The 20,915-nt window shown below is 50.9% G+C and overlaps 1 protein-coding gene and 1 long non-coding RNA gene across 9 annotated transcripts in view; one reads left to right on the top strand and one right to left on the bottom strand.

Annotated features, from left to right (window-relative positions):
• Window positions 1–16,927, bottom strand: part of Prima1 (proline rich membrane anchor 1) — a 55,732-nt gene extending 38,805 nt beyond the window's left edge. For 5 of the 8 annotated variants that reach the window (XR_015445103.1, XR_015445104.1, XR_015445102.1 and 2 more), the window contains exons 1-3: window positions 16,252–16,340; window positions 15,552–15,675; window positions 8,763–8,898 (exon numbers count right to left, since the gene is read on the bottom strand). Coding sequence is in view for 4 of the 8 variants with exons in the window: in XM_004837042.4 (XP_004837099.1) it covers window positions 8,763–8,898; window positions 15,552–15,644 (229 nt within the window). In the remaining 4 variants the exon portion in view is untranslated. The other 3 variants (XR_015445105.1, XM_004837041.3, XM_087195497.1) reach the window with 2 other exon arrangements.
• LOC147822808 (uncharacterized) lies at window positions 16,862–19,311 on the top strand. Its single transcript, XR_015445106.1, has 3 exons — window positions 16,862–17,442; window positions 17,707–17,810; window positions 18,710–19,311. It is a non-coding gene; the product is annotated as an uncharacterized LOC147822808 (long non-coding RNA).
• The last annotated feature ends 1,604 nt before the right edge of the window (window positions 19,312–20,915 follow it).

The following is a 20,915-nucleotide window of genomic DNA, read 5'->3' as shown; positions in this document are numbered from 1 at the left end:
GCTCCCTTCCTACCCCCTCCTCTGGGTCTAGCTGAGGGTCTCAATCTTGATTCACGTGATGGTCACCTGCGCAGCTTTAAATCTCCCTCTAGGATGAGGCTGGTGTGGGACATTTGTAACGCTGCTACCGAGTCCTTGTGCGCTCAGGACCCAAGCCCAACTCACAAGCCGGCTCTACTGAACCTGCCATGACACAACCTCTTGGTAAATATGTGTTCAATAAATCGAGAAACAAGGGTTGGTTGTGTAAATTAAATTGCATGTAAATTTGTGACCTTTTCAAATTTGTGGGATATAAATAAATAAATGGAAGACAAACAATTCCATGTACTGACTAGGAGAAGGAAGTCAGTACTTAAAAAAGATAAAATCATTTAAAAACAAAACCCAGCAACTATAAGGCTTTAGGGAGCTCAGGCCCTCGGGTCTGGGGTGCTCGGTACAGAGTGGAAGGCAAGGGGGGTCAGCCCATGTGTGCATGGGGCACTGAAGCCATCTGGGATATGACATTTGCTCGAGCAAGGGCTGTGCTGGCAAGAGATCTCATTGACGGGGAATGGCCGGCCTGGCATGGCTTATTCATCGTCCCACATACAACCATCTTTGGAGATAGTAAGCAGAATCTCAGAGGGGCTGGAGGACAGCACTCCGCTGGCAAGAGCCACAGCCAGAGAGCCTACCATGGAGCTTGGTGTCCAGTGGATACTTTAAACTACCGGAGAAAGAAATAGATTTCTAGCTACTGCAGGTGCTAAGAAGCTGGGACTATCACTAGGGACCCAGCAGACACTTGGCAATTTTGCATATTTAGCCAAGGGTTCCCACACTGGTCAAGTCATTAAGCACATATTTAAAAGCTGGGATAACTGCTGTAAAGGAAAATGAAAAGTTCCTGGCCTTGTGCTCCTGTTGATGGGGAGCAGTATGGTGTCAGGCAAGCGAATTCCCCGATGTCCCTCCATGAAGAGGTAGCTCCAGGTCCCACTCCTTGGTTAGGAGACAGCTCGGGCTCCTTGATGCTAAGGAACAGAATGCAGTGGGAAGGACACATCCAAAGGGATACAGCTTCCACAGGCCTCTCGAGCCCGGAGCCCAGTGCCACGCTGTGAGGAAGCCCAGCCAGCACAGTGGCACAGCATATAGGTGACCCAGTGGACACCGCACCTGAGGGCCCAACCAACACGAGCACTGACCGCCAGGCGTGAGAGAGGAAGCCTTCGAGCCCCAGGCAGTGAACTACAGTTGCATGAAAGACCTGCCTGCTGGAGGCCAGACAACCCCAGAAGGGTGAGGGGAAAGGCATTTGGGGGCTATAACTTTTAGCGTGATTTTTCCTGAAGCTGCAGATAATCAGAACAGGGAGCAGGGCAACCTCTAAGGAAGTCAGGGAAAATTCTGCAGAAGGAAGACATTTGAGCTGACATCTGCCTGAATTAATTCCTGGCAAGCAGAAAGACTGGAATATGCAAAGGTCCTGAGACTGGAAGAAGGAGCAAGACCCATTCACAGAAAGGTGGTCCCCAAAGGTGACATCAGTGATGGAGGGGTGCTAGCCAGGGGAAACAGTGGGGAAGTCATTCGATGGACATGAATTACCTGTCTTCTTTACCAGCTGGGCAGGCTGAGGCAAGTAACTTGCCCTCTCTGAACTGCTGGGCTCCTCACAGAAATAGAGGAAATACCATCTATTACCAAGGAGTGTTGGAAGATTAAATGAGATGAGGCAAGCAGAGTACAAGCCACAGTACGGGGTCCTAAACATTGAATTGTTTTTTTCTAGTGTTCCAGGTGAATCAAAAACCACATTCTAGACTTCCACACCCTTACCAGTCTCTTTCTCTGTTACAGCTCCATCCTTGGCGCACAGGAGGGGACTAGATGACCGACCCCTCCTAGCTCCACCACTGCCATGTGGCCTTTGGAGAGCCATTTAACCTGTCTTCTTATCCTTCTAAGAACAAAATAAATGCAAAAATAAAACCTGTCCCAGTGCTTTGAACTCCTTGAAGACAAGCACCGTGGCCATGCAGGCCCACGCCCTGCTGGCGCATCTATTTCTGGCCGCGTCCTCCTGGAAGCAGGGGGTGTGCATGCTGTTCCTTGAAGGCTGATAGTCTCTTCCCCTAGCCACCACTGTCTGAGTCACAGGCGGGGACAAGGGGCCATCACTGACATTTGCAAAGCAAGCCCAGGTCCTGAGCCTTGGTGCTACTGTGGGCTTTTGGCTTTGCCTGGGTTCTCTTCCACCCCCCTTTCTAGAAATATCTTCAACCCCAGATTCCACTGGACTCTGAAGATCACAAGCCTGGCTAGGGCTGCACAGGAAGGGACACAAGTGGAACTCCCAGAAAAACCTTTTCTTTTCATCTGAAGACCTAGAGGTGTGTATGCATCCTGTAGGAGTCCATTGTGCTCTCTGAATTTCAGATCCAAAGCTCCGTTCTCAGCAGAGTGCCAGAACCCTATTCAAACAACTTCCCATATTCGCGTCTGATAGAGGTCATGGCCTATGATGGCTATTGCTGTTGTCACCTGCATTACTTACCAGCTGCCACTTACTGAGTGTTCATGGAGTCCCAGGCTCTGCATGGCATTAGCTTTACAGGGAATCCTCATGAGCACCTACATGCAGCAAGTATGGTAAGCAGCCCCATTTTACAGATTCAGAAATTGAGGCTTCAAGCAGTAAAGAGCCCTTTGCCCAAATCTCGTAGCTAATGAACAAAAGTTGGTATCCAGGTCTATCGGGCTCTGTCACTGTGCTGTGACCCCACCTTTGAGCACAGCTCTGCTCAGGGAAGCCTGGGGAATTTCTAACCTTCACAGCAATCCTTCCCCAGTTAGGAATCATATGAGGAAACTGAGGCTCTGAGAGGGATGTGACATGGCCAGGGTCACAGAGCTAGGAGTAAGGGCTAGGTCTGCCTCCAAAGCCCCTTGCTGTGAGCGTAGTTCTCTGGGGCACTGACTCTCAAAATGTGCTCCCATGACTGCCTGATTCTGTATGAGAAATGCAGATTCTTGGGTCCTACTCCTGATCTACTGCAGGAGGAGGCCCAGTGACCCATTTAAACAAGCCTCCCAGGAGGTTCTGATTCCAAGTCAAGTTTGAGCCCTCCTGTCCAGTGCCTCCCTATGGAGCACAGTTTGGAAGAGGGTATGAAGGGCAAGGGCCACTGGCCAAGCATGAGGGCAGGGCCTGACCCTAGAAGGGCAGCAAGTGGACAGGCTGTGCAGGAATCTTCCCCGTCCCCAAGCCCTGGCAAGGCTCCCTGCCAGTTACAGGTGGGGCCAGGGTGGCACAACACATGCCCCCACCCCACCCTGGTCCCTCATGCAATGAATCTCAGGTGCAGTATGGGGAGCCTGTGCCCTTGCAAGCTTCTGAGTAAAACAAAAGAAACCAAATCCCTCAAAATAAACCTAACAAAGACAACTTGAAAAACTACCTTTCTACCAGCAGAAGGGTGCCTGGCAGTAGGATGACCAATGGTCCCAGCTGGCCCAGGAACTCAGCTGTTTCCCAGGATGCAGAACTTTCAGGGCTAAAGCAGGAGTCCCCTGGGCACACAGGGACACGTTGGTCACCAGAGCGGCAGAGCAGCCGCAAGTGCTGGTGGATGATGAGCAAGGCGTGACTGGCCACAGAGGACACCCAGTGACTCCTGTGACAGCTCTGGTCACCACTTCCATGGCGACTGCATGAATAGATGCATTCCTCCTTCCCTTTTCGGCCCACTCTAACACACACGCACCAAAACCTGCAGACCCTTTTCCCTTTAGCAGGGGTCTCCTGCCTGACCCTCAGACTCTGGATCCCAGTCCTCTGCAAGAGCCACTCCCTTCCTAAGTGCCAATCACTTAGCCTAGGCCTCCCTGGGAATTCTCTCACATCTTCCCTGGTCTTCCCTCCCTTGCAGCCTGTTCTGACCATGGGTATTCTACAGGCAGACTTGAATGGTCCACCTGAAATTCAGAATCTCCTTTTAGAGACCTTAGCAACCTGCAATTCTAAGTGGGAGACTTCACCACTCAGAGGGCAAGACTTAGGCCATCTGTGACCAAGAAATGCTCCTCTGTTTGAATGACCATGGATTTATTTAATCTCTTTGGGGTTGAATATCCCTTCCCCAGTAGTACCTCCTTACTCCTCAAGTCTAGCAGGATGTCTAATAGCAACAGACACCGGCCCAGTTCTCAAAGGGACTTCTTATTTCAGGAACCTTCAAGTCAACCCTGTGGGGTAAGAGTAATCCATGAACCTATTTTCTGGAGGAAGAAACTGAGCCTTCAGTAAACCAGCCTTCTTAAAATCCTACAGAGGAAGTGGCAAGGATGGCACCCAACCCAGGATCATGAAATCGGCCTCTTTCGCCAGCCCCTCAGTCTCTTCTCAATGAGGACAAGTCCCTGCATGCTTCTGTATCCCTCAGTGCCCCCTTGCAGGGCTGGACACAGAGCAGATGCCTGAAAACATTCTCCAGGTAAAAGGAGGCCACGGGTGGCAGGATGTAAGGCATATCAGATGGATGAATGGGGCTAATTCCTTCAGGATTGTACAATAGAAATTTATCTTCTACCACTGGCAGATGGGGCTCTGGCCACAGCTCTAACAATGTATCAGGTGCTACTCGTGTGCAGGGCTTTGGGCTGGGCTCATGGAGAACCAAGAGAATGTGTAAAATACATTTCTGTCCCTGCTCTCAACCACTCACGTGTCCTAAGGCATATCCTGTGCATCCCCTGTCCTTCCTGCCCAGTGTCATGACTTCATCCTCCTTGGGTCAAGCCCCGCTCTGTGAGTTTCCTTTGAGAGACCACCAACCTGTAACCAGGAGTGGTCACATGGCCCAGGCCTGACCAAGCATCTTCTACCCATCAGGCTGCTAGGGTCGGTCCAAGAATGAACATGTGACACAAGCTAGCCACTGAAAGTCAGCCTCGGGACTTTTCTGGGGAGAGAAAAGCTCTCTGGCTGTAAGCTGGCTGGAATCTTGGACTCTGGAACGACAGGTCAGTGCGAGAGGAAAGGTAACCCAGGAGAAATGAGAAGAGGGGGAGAAGGAGACAGGGAGAGAGGATGCGGGGGAGAGGGATCCAAAACCACCATCGCTGGAGACCATGGATCCAGCAGATCTGGGGCTGAAATATCCTGACACACGAGCCAAAAAACCAACATTTCTGTCCCTAACTTTTGTATTGCTTAAGCTGCTCCAAGACACAATTTTGCCATTTGTAACTTTAAAAAGTCCTGCCACAGTGTCAAACCACATCAACTTTCCTCTCATCCAGAGGCACCCTCAGGCCCGAAGCTCAACCTTTATCCCCTCTTCCCACAAGGAGCACTCGGCCCTCTTCTTCTCTGGGCCCCCAGCCTACCCCAGCCCTCATGGGTGCTCTGGGTCCAGAAGTTTCTTGAGACCCCACTGCCATCTTTCTGGTAGATCAACTCCAATCCAGCCTCTACATGGTCAGTGTTGATCTCCCCAAGACAAATGATGCAGGGTCATGTTACTTCCTTGCTTAACATCTCTGTGGGCTCATCAGTGCACACAGCAGCTCCCAAAAGGAAGAGCTCCTGAAGACAAATGAGCTGATGCTAAATGTGGAAGGGACCCAGCACTCACACACATGAACTTTCCTGTGCTTTGGATCTTAACATCCCCCAAAGGCCCTTCCTTGCGTTGAAGACTTGGTCCACAGTCTGTGGAACACTTAGGAGGTGGAATCTAATTAGGACATTGGGAGTGTGCCTGTGAGGGGAATATCAGGACCCCAGCCACTTCCGGTCTCTCTCTTTGATTCCTGGCTGTCATAAAGTGAACAGGCCTCTTCTGTCATGCACTCCCACCATGATGTTCTGGGCCACCACAGGTCCAAAGCAACAGGGCCAAATAACCATGGAACCGTGAGTTAAAATAAACCTTTTCTCTTATTAGGTGATTATCTCAGGTATTTTATTACAGTGTCAGAAAGCTAACAAAAATCTATAACAAGAAACATGCTCTTGGCCGGGGATTTAGCTCAGTGGTTTCGCCGCCTGCCACGCAAGTGCAAGGACCTGAGTTTGATCCCCGGTACCAAAAAAAAAAAAGAAACATGCTCTTTTTGTTTCTCTCCCAAACCTTTGGATTGCTTTAAAGTTTCAGTTCCATGTTACTATGGCTTTGACACTTCCCTACTTCTTGCTTCTCTTCCTCTTTAATAAACAGAGAAGGCCTTGAGCTCAGAATCTTCCATAGAAGGCTAGAAGTTTAGAGTACTGGCTTGTTCTCCTTGCATTTATTTTTGTGATTACCTTCTATTTGAACAAGTGATACCAGTTGTTCCTTTACAGTCGCTTTATGAAAGCTTTCTTTGGAAATTAATTTATATACATGAAATGTGAGTCCATGTAAGGAAAACAAATAAGGGAAATAAGAGGTGGGACTTGAATATGGTGGTCTTAGTAAACAGTGATCCACAGGATGAAACGTAATTGACTGAGCCACTTCCCTAGACCCCTGAAGATCTGCCCCATGGTCACCCCTCTAAACCCTGTTAGGTTTGCCTGCACCAAAACTCATGTGAAGCTTGGCTACCATCGGCAGTGGTGTTGGGAGCTGGGACCTTACCGGGGGACTGATGTCTTTCTCATGAGGCTGTATTAGTTCTCTAGGGAAGGGATTAGTTACCACAAAGGCAGGCCATTCTGGTCCCCCTTGTTCCTCTCTTCTGAACATGCCTGCCCAACCTTCCCCTTTTTGCTGCCATGTCACCCAACACAGCAAGAGGCCCTTACCTGGTACTGTTGTTCAATCATGTACTTTCTGGCCTCCTGAACTGTAAGCCAAAGTAAACCTTTTTACTTGGTAAAGAACTCAGTCTCAGGTATTCTTTTATAGCAACAGAAAATGGGTGAACTGAAAGACTTGTGACCCCCAAGATAGATCTTACAGAATCCAGCCTTTCTCTACACTGTCCCTTCTGCCTAGATGGCTTTTCCCCATATCTCCTTATCAATCTGCAATAATCTCATTTCTACTTAAAGATTCAAGACTTACTGGGGCTGTCCCTGTGCCTAACTCCTTGGCTATTTCCAGTGTACCTACAAACAATTTCTGTGTTCCCTCAGTCCACCTTTTGTAGGTTGCTGACAAGACAGCCTTCTCTGTGGAGCTGAGAGATCGCTCCTAAAAGATGGGAATGGTCCTTCACCCCCATGTGTGGTCCAGATGCTCAGTCAGTGCAAGAGGAACTATAGGGAAGTTGCTAGGGGATATGGATCTGCCAGGTACAAGCCCCTGGAGTCCAGAGAGTGGGAAGAGAAGCAGTTCTAAGGAAGGCAGGGAGTGATATCCAGGAGCAGTGCCTGTGCTGGGTCCCACAACATAGGCCCAGGGATTCTTTCAGCAGAGAGCATCCTGGGATAGAAGGATCTGGTGGATGCCTGGAGGAGCAAGGGCCTGGTACACCTAAGTTCTCAGCTTGAACCTGCATTTGAATCATCTCAGAGCTTGGTGTCATAATTCTTAACTCCCACCCCATAGAATCTGACTCAGGGACTTGAAGTGGGCCAGGGAGGCTGTTGTTTAAAAGCAGTGCTTCAAGCGAGGCTGAAGCAGGGCATTTGAGGACCACACTTTAAGAAGTACGGAGTCGCAGGGTGCCGGATAAGGATGAAGATCGGTAGGGGCCTGGCAGGTAAAATGTGGAAATTTACACAAACTGCAAAGGTATCTTGAAACACTGTGTTGCTGACTGGATACCAAGAGGCTGAAAACACAGGCCTGTAATCCCAGCACTCACAGAGGCTGAGGCAGAAGGATGGCAGCAAGTTTGAGCCTAGCCTGGGCAATTTAGCAACTTGGTAAGACCTTCTCTCAGAAATAAAAAAATAAATAAATTTAAAAAGCACTGGGAGTGTAGCTCAGTGTGAAGGCCCTGGGACCAATCCCTTGTACTGAAAAAAGAAAAAAAAAAAAAAAAGAGGCTGGAAACATAGCCTTGCTGAGAATAAGCCTCGCCAAGGTTATTTAAAATACACGCCAAATAATTCAATAAAGACATGGCTAATGAAATAGATCGGGACATGATCATGGGCATTCTACCAGCCAAGACCTAAGCAATCCATCTAAAATATAGAATCTCCTTTCAGAGACCTTATCAACCAGCAATTGTAAGCAGAAGACTTCACCGGGCAGAGGTCAGGGCTGGGGCCATTTGTGGCTAAAGAAATGCCCCTTTGTTTGAATGACCAGGCAATCAAATTGTTCAGAGATGCAATCATCCAGAGAAGACAGAAGTCAAAAGAGGTCTGAGCAGAATTGGGTGCAAGTGGGCGAAAGACACTCATGTAACTTGGCCCTTAGAGCTTGGCCTTTGGTTCTGTACAAACTGCTTCCTTAGACATGAATTAAAATTGAAAAATAAAACCATGCGTGGGGGTGGGGTGTTTAAGACAGTACCCAGTGGCTGCCCCCTTTAAAGGTCTGGCCTTCGGAACAATCCAGGCTGGGTCACTCATCAAATGAAGATTGACTTTTATCCGATTAACCGATGGAGAAACATCCTCCTCCATCTTGCAGGAGCGTGCTGTGGGAAAGGCGTTTTGCAGACTGCAGGGAAAAGTTGGGCCTTGGCTTCCCTCCCGCTCGGCCAGTGGAAAATTACAAAGGAGGCAGGGCTGTCCTCGGCCTCGCTCACTGCTGGATCTTCCTAGGCCCAGGAAAACATAGAGTCCCCCCCCCCCCCGCCGCCAAAAAGAGTGAGGTTTTACCTACCTGGAGCAGAGAGGAGTCTGGGAGGAGGCGGGGGTGGGGGTGGCGGGGGCAGCGGGGGTGGGGGCCGGCACTGGCAGAGGTGTTGGCAGCTGTCGGTCACCGTGGAGCAGGACTTCTGGGGCTCGCCGTGCGTCACCTGCAGACATGAGCACACCCAAGAAATGCAGAAGAAAGCGAGGCAGCTGGAAGCTGAAATGGGCCCACAACAGACCTCCAGCCAGCTAGGAACTTGGAATTCTTCCCCAAGACCAAGGCAGGCAGAATAGACAAGTCGAAGGGAACGATGCTACGGGAAGCCGGCAGCTTGGGTGAGACCAACCAAGGCTTTATTCCGAGCTCTACTGGGGACTGGCTTTGGGACTCTGGGTGGGTGATCTGGATATTAATAAAGGCTATTGCAAGTTAATCTGCAGGCTTTCCCCATGGTGCAAATGAGGAAACTGAGGCTCACGAAAAAGTGATGCTTTTGGATCACAGGGGTGTCACACCTGGATACTCACTGCATGTTCATTTTAACTGTGCAGTAATCTAAGCACAACCATCTCCCATCTTTCTTGCAACAGCACAGGGCCGAGCCCTGGGCTTCTCTCCAGTCCTAGCTCCTGCAGCCTTTCTGTGACCACTCGGTGGCAAGGTCCTCCCACCTCGGGTGGCAGCCTTACCCAGCCGGACCTCTATCCCCCTGTCTCACACGACCAAGGGTAGAGCCACCTGCTGGTGCTGTCTGTGCAGTGTCTGAGTGGCCTTGTGGGAAACGCACCCCACCAAACCTCTCCATGGCCTGGGGACCTCATGGCCCACAGTCCTGCACAGGGTGACCTTGGCGACCTCTCTGTCCTGTTCATCCTGTGCTCTCACACCCTCTGCTCTGCCCTCGTGTTCTGCTTTCAGTGCCTGGCCTTTCCACATGCTGTTCCGGTGCCTAAAAAGTTCTCTCACCCTTACTGCCTTTTTGTTTTACTACTCAGCTCACCTGGGGGGCTGCTCCCTCTGTGGGAGCATCCTACATCCCTTACCAGACCACATCTCCCTTTTAGGCTCATTCTGTGGGGGCAGAAATCGGTGTTGGTGACTACCTGCATCCTACCTGCTTTTGCCACACAGCTGCAAGCTCTATAAGGAGAGGCCCAAGTGATTTCCTTCTCACTATTATAAAGCAGCTCGTACAGAACACCTAGCATTCTCAAAAACAGGAATAGAACCCACGCCTCAGGCACCCTGGCCTGGTGTTTCTCAGCACCAGTCTGGGTCTCCTCATCTGTCAGCCAGGAAGGGTAGCAGGTGTGGGCTGGGCTCAACCAGTGCTTCTCAGTCCTGGCTGTGCTTTAATGAATACTGTCACCTGAGCCTTAGCCACAAGGGAGTCAATCAGAATTTTTCAGGCGGAGCTGGGCCTAAGTATTTTCCTTCAGCATCCAGGTGAGAGGTGGGTAGAGCCAGTGTGAGAACCACTGGTTTAGACTAACTGCCAGCATCCCTGCCCGTGCAGATGGCTGTAAGGCCACAAGTCCAAGTTTTGTACTTGTCCCAAGAAATAAGTTGATTTAAAGGCATGAATGAAAGAACTGGTGGTCGCTCCCAACTCAGCGATGGTGAAGGTTAATTGCCTGCCTGTCATCTCTGAGAGAGGGGAAACTCAGAACCCTACTGTCATCGCAACCATGTGCAGCCTGCCTCTGCAGAGTGGTACTGTGAATCCCTTTGTTCCGTGGTGGCAGGGCTGGGGTTGGGGCACCACATGTGGCCAAGATGAAGAGGGTGGGTGATGTCCGCCGGGATGGCAGCGGCAGGTAGACTGATTTACAGCCCCAACTGAGTACCTAAGCGGCCAACAGGCTCCCACTCATGACTCTAGTGTTTTTAAAGGACCATTGACTGCGTTTCAAACCCTGGAAGGCCATCTTATCTCCTGCAGGGAGGAGTGTGGCCCCAGATGGTGAGTCTTCCCTTCATTACTTTAAGGAGCTGATGGACTCCTTACACATCAGGGCTAAATCCACCAGTTCTGCCCCTGTGCAATCACCAGCGCTCTCCACACCGGCCTGTGTGCTCTGGACTGCCACCTTCTCTGACTCGGAGTTCCTGGAAATCTCTGTGCGCCCAACAGCTGTCTGCGGAGGCTGCTTCCCACTGCACCCCACCAAGTGCGTGAACTTGAGGCCAGGCCGGGGCCAAAGCAATTACTTTTCCCAGCCTCCAAGGTGCAACTGACATGAGCGCGACCAAGAGGAGTACTTTGTTTAACCTGGCCCAACGCAATGTCCTGTTTCTGTGAGAGGACACAGAGGCACAGATGGAGAAGAGTTCGATGTGGTGACAAGACAGTGAGGAAAATCGGGGCCAAGCCTGTGTTTTAAAAATCTCTGGGTCCCTGACTCTCCTAGGAAGCCCCTGTGACGGGGGCGGCGCACCTACGGACCTAACCATCCTCTCAGAAGGACCCAATCTGGGCTGCTTGTCCTTTCTTTGCTCACTAGTGTCTCACCGGAGTTTCCTGATTGTTTGGTCCAGCTCAAGCCTATGAGTTCTGAGTTTCCATTTATCCACTGGTCAATTTCTCTCTTTCAAAACCAAGCTCTTGCCCAATCATCCAGGGCAGGCTGTCTTGAACCCCATGGGCCCCGAGTTAGGCCTGCTCACCTGGTGCAGCTTGGTCCCTTGGTGATTTCCCTGCTGTTTCATTCTCTCTGTTCCTCATGCTAAGTTGTGGGTGTGTTGGGGCAGGTGGGTAGGTGAAACTTTGGTGAACAAGTAACCTATCGAGCCCTGGGTGCGACACGCCCCTGGGTGTTAGCCGTGGGAACATACCCCCCTCTCTCCATGAGGACAACCGAGAAGGTAGGCTTATTTCCCACACATGACTGGGATGAGGGATCAGCCAGGCAACCAAGTTGCCCAGAACCTGGTAGTTGGTGGGCATTGAAAAGGTACATAGGGGAGTGGTCTGCCCAGCAGCAGAGGAACATGGGGTCTGCCCCGTCTCCAACCCTGGATCTACTTCGGGATTCTGCTGATTGGTGGTGGTGAATTCAGACCAGCACAGAGGAGCCCTCAGGGCTTGGGAGCTGGTCTCAGCCCCTGGCTTCATTGTTTTCCATCTTGGGAAGTCTGGCAAGGAGAAGAAACTTGCCTCCGAAGTCGCCTGCTCTTAGCTGGACTTGATTAAGAAAGACTGAGCCTATGAGGTCAGTGACTCGCTGGAACCCCACAGAACAAAAGCTGGCATTATCGCTTCCCCGTCCAGCCTTGCCATCACCTGCCTGCCCGCCGTGCACTTGGCCTTTTCTTGGGGCCGAAGTGCTGCCATTGCTGTGCCTGCACAGAGGGCGCTCAGGCACAGGTAGGTCCTGGAGCCACCTGGATTTGGTACTTGTCCCTGCAGTCTGGGAGTCACAGTGCTTTATGCTCCCAGAGCCAGCACCCCCTCCCCCAACCACCACCCGGCTCCCAGCCAATCGGTAGAGCTTTCAGAGCCAGTGGATTCCACCTCCCAAATGGGTTTGGATCCATCCACTTCTCTCTGTTCCCTGTGCTACTCTCCTAAACCAGGGTCCCATCAGATCTGCAGTGGGTAGCACTTGCCTCTCACCTGGGGCCCTCAGGTCAAACAGGATATCCTGTGAAATTTGAATTTCAGATCAACAGATGACTTTGTAGTATAAGTATGTCCCCAACATTCTATGGAATAGACTTATGCTAAAAAATAACCAATGATTTATTTGAAATTCAGAGTTAACTGGATGTCCTACATTTTTATTTGCCAACTCTGGGCAACCTACCATCACCAATTTCTTTGTGCCTTTCCTTGCCCCCTCCTTGAATCTGTCTTTTGAATCTCAGCAGGGCTGAGATTTCCAAAGTGCCTGCCTAGGATGGCTTCCCCTCTTCTTTCACACCCTCCACAGTCACCATGGGCCTCGGGATCAAGTCCAACCCTCCAGACACAATGTTAGGGGCTAAAACAGAGGCCCTGCCTGCTTCTCTCCCTTGGGCCCTCCAACACCCCGTTCTCTCCTCTGGCCTCAAGCTGCTTGCTGGAGGCTTCACTCCCATTTGCATCCTGACTTCTTATACTTCATGTCTCAGCTGAAGCATCTGACTCCTGCACCAGGCCCAAGGCATTTGCTCCTACTGAGCTCTCTCAGCTGCGATCTCCTGTTTAACAACCTCCCTTGGGGCCAGATGCTCAATGCCATGAGTGCAGGACCACTAAGACACTTTCACTTAACACAGGGCCTGACAAACAGTGGATGCCCAATACATGCAGAATAAATAATCAAGGTGGTAGTGACTAACATAGAAGTCTTCCCTTGGGGCTGGGTAGCTGCTCATCAGTACACAGAGACCAATCAGGCCAGACCCCAGCCTGTCTCCCTGGCAATTGCTTCAGATGGGAGACCACAAAGACGGTGGCTCCTGGCATCTTCTATGGAGACAGGCCAGCACCACAGTAAATTGACGAGACTCCTGTCACACCTAATAAATTTGCCAGCCTGTCATCCTCTTTCCTTGAAAAAAAAGATCATCTGAAGTGAACTTAAAAGGACCCTAAATCACAAAAGTGCAAAATCTCAATTCCAAATACATTAAAGTAAAAAGGGGAAAGGCTAAGAAAATCTGGCAATTTAAATATCATCTGACTTTAATGACCAAGTCCCTTATTGTCCAGCAGCAGCTAGAGGCTTTGGGCTGATTTCAGGGGAGGAACCTGGTGCTCTGGGGACCCCGGGTCTCTTGTCTCATCAATGACCCCGTGAGTCTTAAGATTGTCACAGTGGCCCAATCTGCCTAAATGTTTACCGCTGGAGGAGTCTTCTGGCAAAATGCTTGTGGAAGCACAGATAGCTCTGGGCTTCTTTGTATGTTCAAGAAACTCCTGTGACATGACAGATTTTATTCTGTCCATGTAAAGAGAAGCACATGGCCTTGTGCACATCCTTTTTTCCTCTTCCCTCCCACATTCCCCTGGATTCAGCTCTTCTGCTTAAAAACCAGATCCATTCATTCCCAAACACCTTAACCCTAGTTTGCAGGTCCCTATCATTTGTAAATTAATTTTTCTAGAGCCTCAAGCCAAGATTTTAGCCATTCTATTTATCTGGCTGATTCCTTTTCTAATTGATTTTCATGTAAAATGATATGTATTGAGTAAGAGTACACACACACACACACACACACACACAATGCACGCTTGTGTAAGTACTGCCTTGCTTAAGGATACTTAAAAACTGCTGCTTTTACAAAATTATTTGGGAGGCATGAGGCAGGTGGCAGTAGAATCTTCTATTAGTTTCTCGTAATCCAAATAGTGGAATTCTAGTCTCAAGACAGACCTATCATCACCTTACCCTCCTTTCATGCTAGCTGAAAAAGTCTTAAGGAAGAGAAAAAACTGCAAACAAATAGATATAAAAATTAAATGAGTTTTACATCTGAGCTTCCGCTAGAAAGTGAATGGGGGGAACTAGTCCCAAACCACCAAAGTATTTAGAAGGGACGAAATCCTGAGGACACATAGCTGAGTCTAATAAGTGCTGTTTCACACATTAAACAAAGCTGTCAGTTCCGAAAGGAAAACAACTGTTCGGCAGAGGAAAGGAGAAAACAGGGCCTGGTGCTGGAGGTGCCGGCCAGCTCAGAGCCCCCTTTCTCCATGGGGGTCACCCAGGCCACCATCCAAGCAAGACTGATCAAGCTGGTTCCCAGCAGGGTGCTGTCATGTAGGGCAGCTCTCAGACCAGTCTCACCTCATTCTTTCTTTGCCCTGTTACCATCTGAATAGTCCCTGAACCCCAGAGTGCCAACAGGAGAAGAGAATCTGCAGCTACCTGTAAGAGAGTCCTTCGATGCCCCAAACACTTCTCATAATTCAACCGTGGTGATTGGCGGGAGACCCCACAAGCCAGATGGAAGAGCACTATTGCTATTAGTCATCTAATAGCAGCAGTAGCTACCGATAGTGTTTATCATGGGCCAGGAGCAGCACTTAGCTCATCCTTACTTCCTTGGTCTCATCTAGTACTTATACTGGCACAGTTGGAAGAAGAACCCAAGGCTCAGAGAGGTTAAGTAGGTTGCCCAAGTCCTCCAGCTAGTGAAGGGCAGAGCCAGAGCTCAAAATTCAGAGCCGACACCAACATCTACCCATTGCCTCTCTACTGTACCATAGACTATGTATACACAGGGAAGTACTAGGGAGCATCCCATCTAATCCTCACTCTGGCCCTAGGAGGTAACATCAGCTGGTAGCTTCCTGGCCTCTGCCTCTGGGGACCTAAAGTAAGGAATTCTTCCCTAGGCAGTCCTGATCGATAGACAGGTCCTTCTTATATTCTGCATAAGTGGCCTTGTGCATTATCTGTCCACACCCCCAGCTCCACCACCTGCAGGAAACGTGGCCCCCTCCTGTGTTGAAGAGCTGTTTAGCTCATTTGAAGTTTAGCAATGGGATCTGGTGAGAATTAAGGAATGCACATTCTTGGGATCATTTTCCTTAAGTTTCTTTTCTTGGTGTCCAAATTTCTCCAATAACATGTTACCAACAGACGATGATTCCCAAGCTCTTCTCTATGCTATGGCCTTGTCCTGCAGGCCTCGGACCACAAATGAAGCCTCTTTCTGGACTTTTTCATCTTTTCAGGGCCAGAGTGTAGAGGACTCTATCAGATTTTCTCTTCCCAAACTCTCCCCAGTGTCCATCCGTGTAGGAGCCAGGGTCTCAGCTGTAAAGTGACACTTCCCTCCTCCCCCGGAGGCCTTCGAGCCCCTACAGTCCGCTTCTCTGCTCACCTGCACGAAGCCCCAGAGCGGGTGGAGCGCGCAGTGCAGCAGCAGTGAGGGCCAGCGGCAGCCACGGCGCAGCACCAGGTCCCGGAGGAGCATCTCGGCCCAAGGCGCCCACCGGTAGGGTGAACTGTCAGGGGAACAAGGCTTGGGTCAGCGGGACAGACACGGGCACCATAGCCGCCGCCGAGAATCAGTACACGCACCGGTCCCGGCCGGGAGGGCACCCCCCCCCCCACTCCGGGGCACCTTCATAAACCAAGCCTGCATCTACTCTCCAGCTTGTACACTCGCCGACTCTCCGTGCACCCCAGAACTCACGCCCTATCCTGGCGCACAACCCCAGGATACTGCGTGCACACTTGGCCCCAGGCACACCCACTGAACCCCAAGGTCCCACAGAAAAGGCCACGCACAACTCACTGTCACTGGGAGGACACCTCAAATCCGGCGGGAACCACTTGCCCTGTGCACACACCCACTGAGCCCCATGCACACTCACCAACTCCTGCCTGCATGCACAGCACCACGGAAAGACTCGCGGCGTGCACCCTCTCTGTCCCCCTGGCCTCACTGCGCACACTGCAACAATTGCACCTCCGTGCGCACCCGCGTTTGCCCCCGGAACCCCGACCGCCCGCTTCCGAGCGTGGGTTTCCCTGCAAGCCTTGATCTCCGCCCGCGCCCCTCTGATGCCCCACGCCACCTTGCCTGGCGACGGCCCCAACCGATCCTCGCCGCGGAGGAGAGCAGTCAGCGCTCCCCCCGCAGCAGCTCGGTTTCCCAGCCGCCCAGACGGCCCCCATTTAAAGCCAGCCGCCTCCCCAGTCCCCCGCCCCCTAGGCGGGGCCTCGGTCCTCACCCTGGCCGCTGCGCGGGCGCCTGGGGGCTTCACATGCCCCGAAGGAGCGCCGGGCACTGAAGCAAAAGTTTGCGCTCCTCCTGGGCCTCCAGGGCTGCTGTGCCCGGGCCCCGGGCGCGCTGCACTCGCATGGGGCGCAGGGCGCGGTGGCTCCTGGCTGCGCCTGGTGGCGTGTGGGGCGGGAGGGGAGGCACCCCGAGCTTGGGGCTGAGGTGGAGACGGAGGGCGGGGAAAGTCTCTTCCAGCCGCCTGGAGCCCGCTGCCTCTCCCCGAAACGCCGGGGTCCCCGCCCTTGCCGGTGGCGCCGCGCGGCTGCCCGGGCGCGAGGTGCCCGAGCTCTATGCGCTCTTTAGGCCGGCCGGCGGGAGGCAGCGGCAAGAGGCGCTTTTCCGGAGCGCCCGCTCGGCAGCAAGGCCTCGGACGGAGGCGAAATAAATAATGCACGAAAAAGGAAAACAGACGTGAGCGGAGCCAGAGCCTCGCCCGCCTCCCGCCCGCGCTCCCCGCCGCCGCCGCCAGCGCCGCTGCAGTGATTCCTCGTCTCCATCTAGCGAGGCTATTGTGTATTGGGCGCTTAATAATTTATTTATTCACCCTGGAGGCTGAGGACTCCCAGCTGCTGGGGATCTTGCCCCTTGCTTGCCCTTTCCCCAAGTTTATCCTGAGACTGGGAGAACGTGGGAGGATCTGTCTTGTAGAGACCCCCTCTGCTCTCTGTCTTTGCGGACCCCCATTCCTCACAGGCTCCGCGGGTCCCAGGACTGTAAGGTGCAGGCCACCGCTCCGGAGGCCAAGTACTTTGTCCCCCCTGCCCTTTGCAGCCGGGCAGTGGGGGCGTGCCTCCATCCCCCTTCGCATGCCGGAGGGAGTTGCGATGGCCTTGGGGAGGGTCTTCCACCACTGCTTTCCTCAACATCTGCAAATTCCTCTTCAAGCCAAGACTATCAACAAGTCGGTTGCGGGAAGGAGCCTGCTACGTCTCCAGCAGACAAGCTACTCCTCGCTTCCGAAGAAGCTTGGCAGGCGCGCTCTGGTGTAGGGGAAGCGCTTTGCAAGCGCTTTGATTGATGGGGCGGCTGTGGGTGGGGGAGGGAGCTTCCAGTGAGGCCACCCCAGGCCTGGACAATCCTGTGTTTAGCAAGTCGAGAGTACCAGGAGCTCAGGACGCAGGGCAGAGAGTCAGGTCTCAGCTCATTCATCGAAGTAACATTTATTTAGTACCTTTGCTCGGTCTCCAGGGCGCCCTTCGGCCACCCTATGTAAACTCACACTCTATGCACTGTTTGTTCTCCAAACCAGCTTTCAGACCAACGTCTTGGCGACCTTCTTCATGTCAGAGCCCCAGGACGCGATAGATACTCTTCTCCGTAGGACTCTAGGGATCCGGATCCGCCCCTCCACTGGTGAGATCCTGGGGAACAAAGTGAAGGAGGCATGGTCCCCTCCTCCCATTACCTGGGGGTGGGGGCAGTGTGGTGGGGTTCTCTGGCTTTCCATGGCTGTGGGAAAGAGGCCTGGCCTGGAAGAAGAGGAACGAGGAATGGAGACCAGAGGGAGGGAATAAAAGCATCCAGGACAAGGTAACGGGGCAGGGGAGCATTTCAAGCATTTGGGTAAGGCCTTGGGCAAAAATACCCAGTGATTCTTTCCTTGGTTCATTCGTTCTTTTTTTTTTTTTGGTACCCGGGATCAAACTCGGGACCTTGAGCTTGCAAGGCAGGCAGCAGAACCACTGAGCTAAATCCCTGGCCCTATTCATTTCTTAGTGTTCATAAGCACCTATCAGAGGCCAGACAGCACTGGATGCTGGGTACTGATCAGTGAGCAAAACAGATCCCCTCACTGCCAGAGAGGAGGGGTGGGAAGAAATGATTCAGGAGGGGATTCTTTCGTGACTCAACCACAGTTTGGAGACAGAATGAAGCACGAAATGGAGCCATTATTGGTTACCTGAGTTCAAATGACACCGATATTTCCATGCTTTCTCAGTTTAAGCCAGTATTTTGCTCAGACTAGGATGTAAGTCTTTATATATGACAGCAGTCCCTAAGCCCTGCCACTTGTAAATGTTATTTGCATCACATTTTAATTCAGGTCTCATGACTCAGTGAGATAAAGGCAATTGCCCCATTTGGGAAGTCCATGGATGTTTGTGATGTAGCCAGAATCACACAGCAGCCCCTCTGGGATTCAGAAGCCCTAACCCCTAATTAGAGGTTCAAGACTGGAAAGCTTGGGGTGGCATTGTACATTGGAAAGTCTGCATGACCTATTCTTTTTTTTTTTTTTTTTTTTTTTGCAGCACTGGGGATGGAACTCAGTACCTTCTGCTTGGGAGGCAGGCGCGTTGCCACTGAGCTAAATGCCTGGCCCTGCATTATCTAATCTGGTCTTCAGCATTCCTATACTGGACCTCTATGTACCAATGCACCTCTTGAGAGTCACCTGGCCCTCATCTTCCTGGCCCATCCAACACTGCAGAATGTCACAGCCTCCCTTAGGGTGAAGACAAGCTCCATTGCAGATCTCTCATGCCACAGTAGGACCCAGGGATGTGCTGGCTCCTCTCGCCCTTTCTGGGTATAGATGGTGACCCACACACTGTCACACAGGATCTGCTTACAGAGGCCACTTGGCAGCTCTACTCAGAAATGGAAAGGAGTTAAACTTTGGGGGAAAACTTTGGCCAATGAAAGGCAGGAGATGAAAGGAACCCAGCATACGGATTCCAGTGGTTCCAGTTGACCTGTCAGGAGGTGTCCAGTAGGTGATTAAGCAACTGGCAATGTTTTCTCCAGATATGTGGCCAGCTTGATAATTCACAACTTTGTATTTGCTCCCCGCCTTACTACCACTTTTCCCTTGTTTTTCTTACCCTAGGATTTTATCCCTCAATAAAGTATCAACAAGTGTGTAAGCCAGGTTTTTCCAGAGGAACAAAATCACTAGACTGTATATGTAATTACTAGTGGGGATTTATTAGATTGCCTTATACAATCAGAGACTGGGTAGTTCTACAATGGCTGTCTGAAGGCTGGAGAACTAGGAAAAACCAGCAGCTATTCAGTCCAAGAAGCTAGAAACCTCAGAACAAGAAGGGCCAACAATGCAGCTCCAGTCCTAGGCTGGAGGGCTGGAAACCCCACAGAGAGTTGCAGGTGCAAGTCTGTGTTCAAAGTCTAGAGAATCTGATGTCTAGGAACAATGGCAGCAGCAAAAGATTCACTCACTCAAGAAGGGTAGAGTTTGTATACTCCGGTGAGCTCTCCTCTTCTGCTTTTGATTCCATCCGGGCCCCAAGCCTATGGGATGGTGCCACCCACATTCGGAGGTGGGTCTTCTTCATTCACCTGAGTGACCACAGACCTATCATCTCTGGAAAGACCCTCACAGACATACCCAGAAGTGTGCTTTATTAATTTTCTAGGCATCTCTTAATTTAGTAAGGTAGACAACCAAGATTAACTATCACAGCAAGAAAACACTGCTTCATGGTCTGTCTCCTAAGGAACAGGGACTGTTGGTACCAAAACTGACAGTAAAAAGTAAAGCTTCAAGATGGGATGTTGGAGTTGGATTTCCCATCAACCTATAAGTAGTCAGGGCCCCACTGTTGATGGTAAGTAGGACCATAAATGACATATATTGACATTACTAAAGATTTATCTCCAGCTAATTGGAATGAAGTACAGGTAGAAAGCAAAGTTTTATGAGATCAAGTGGCTACTGTGCTGTTTAGTGTGGAGAAACGGTAATCATAAAAATTGGGAGGGTAATTAAGTAGATTTTTTCAGGTAGTATTGGAAGATTTGTAAAACTGAAGTGATAGGCTCAGGGAAGCTATTTTCTAACTTAAGCCATGCTTTGCAGCAGCTTTAAGGACACTCTTGAAATCCACAAGACAGACTATATTGAAAATTAAACTCAGGATCTGGTTTAAGGATTTCAGAGCTGTAAAGGAGACTAAATGTACAGCCGCATAGGTGACTTATGTCTGAGTCAGGGCTCTGATGGAGAAATTGTTGAACATTGTGATCTGAAATAGACTGATTTGAATGAACACACCTGAACATTTTGGATCCAAAAACTTCCTAAATCTTCTGGCAGATAGAAGCAATTCTTTTCCTCTTGTTAAAACAGAACAGCTCCTCTTGTCCTGGGTGCCACAAGAGCCTCATTGAAGTAGGTACGTTGCAAGATGGCTCTTGTCCCGTGACAATAGCCTCCAGCTTCTCTGCTCAGAGATAACCATAAACAGGTACCAGTAACATCCAAAGGTTCTCCAGGTTAAGAAACCCAGGCCAGGAGAAGAGCTGACCATAGATATCTAGAATGGGAGCTGGGTTTGGAGGAAAATAATGAATGCCAATTATGACCCCATGACTGGCTCTAGCGGAGGGACTCTAGCTTGGTTTAGGAATCCTTCATGTCTTTTTTTTTTTTTTAGGAAGTTATAATGACTACATAAAGAAATGGACTTGTGGGCTGGGGATTCAGCTCAGTGGTTC

Source organism: Heterocephalus glaber, unplaced genomic scaffold, assembly GCF_053883595.1.
Source record: "Heterocephalus glaber isolate CG9 unplaced genomic scaffold, H.glaber_assembly_v1.0 deba00001608, whole genome shotgun sequence".
NCBI lineage: Eukaryota > Metazoa > Chordata > Mammalia > Rodentia > Bathyergidae > Heterocephalus > Heterocephalus glaber.
This window is presented reverse-complemented; position numbering and strand designations above follow the sequence as displayed.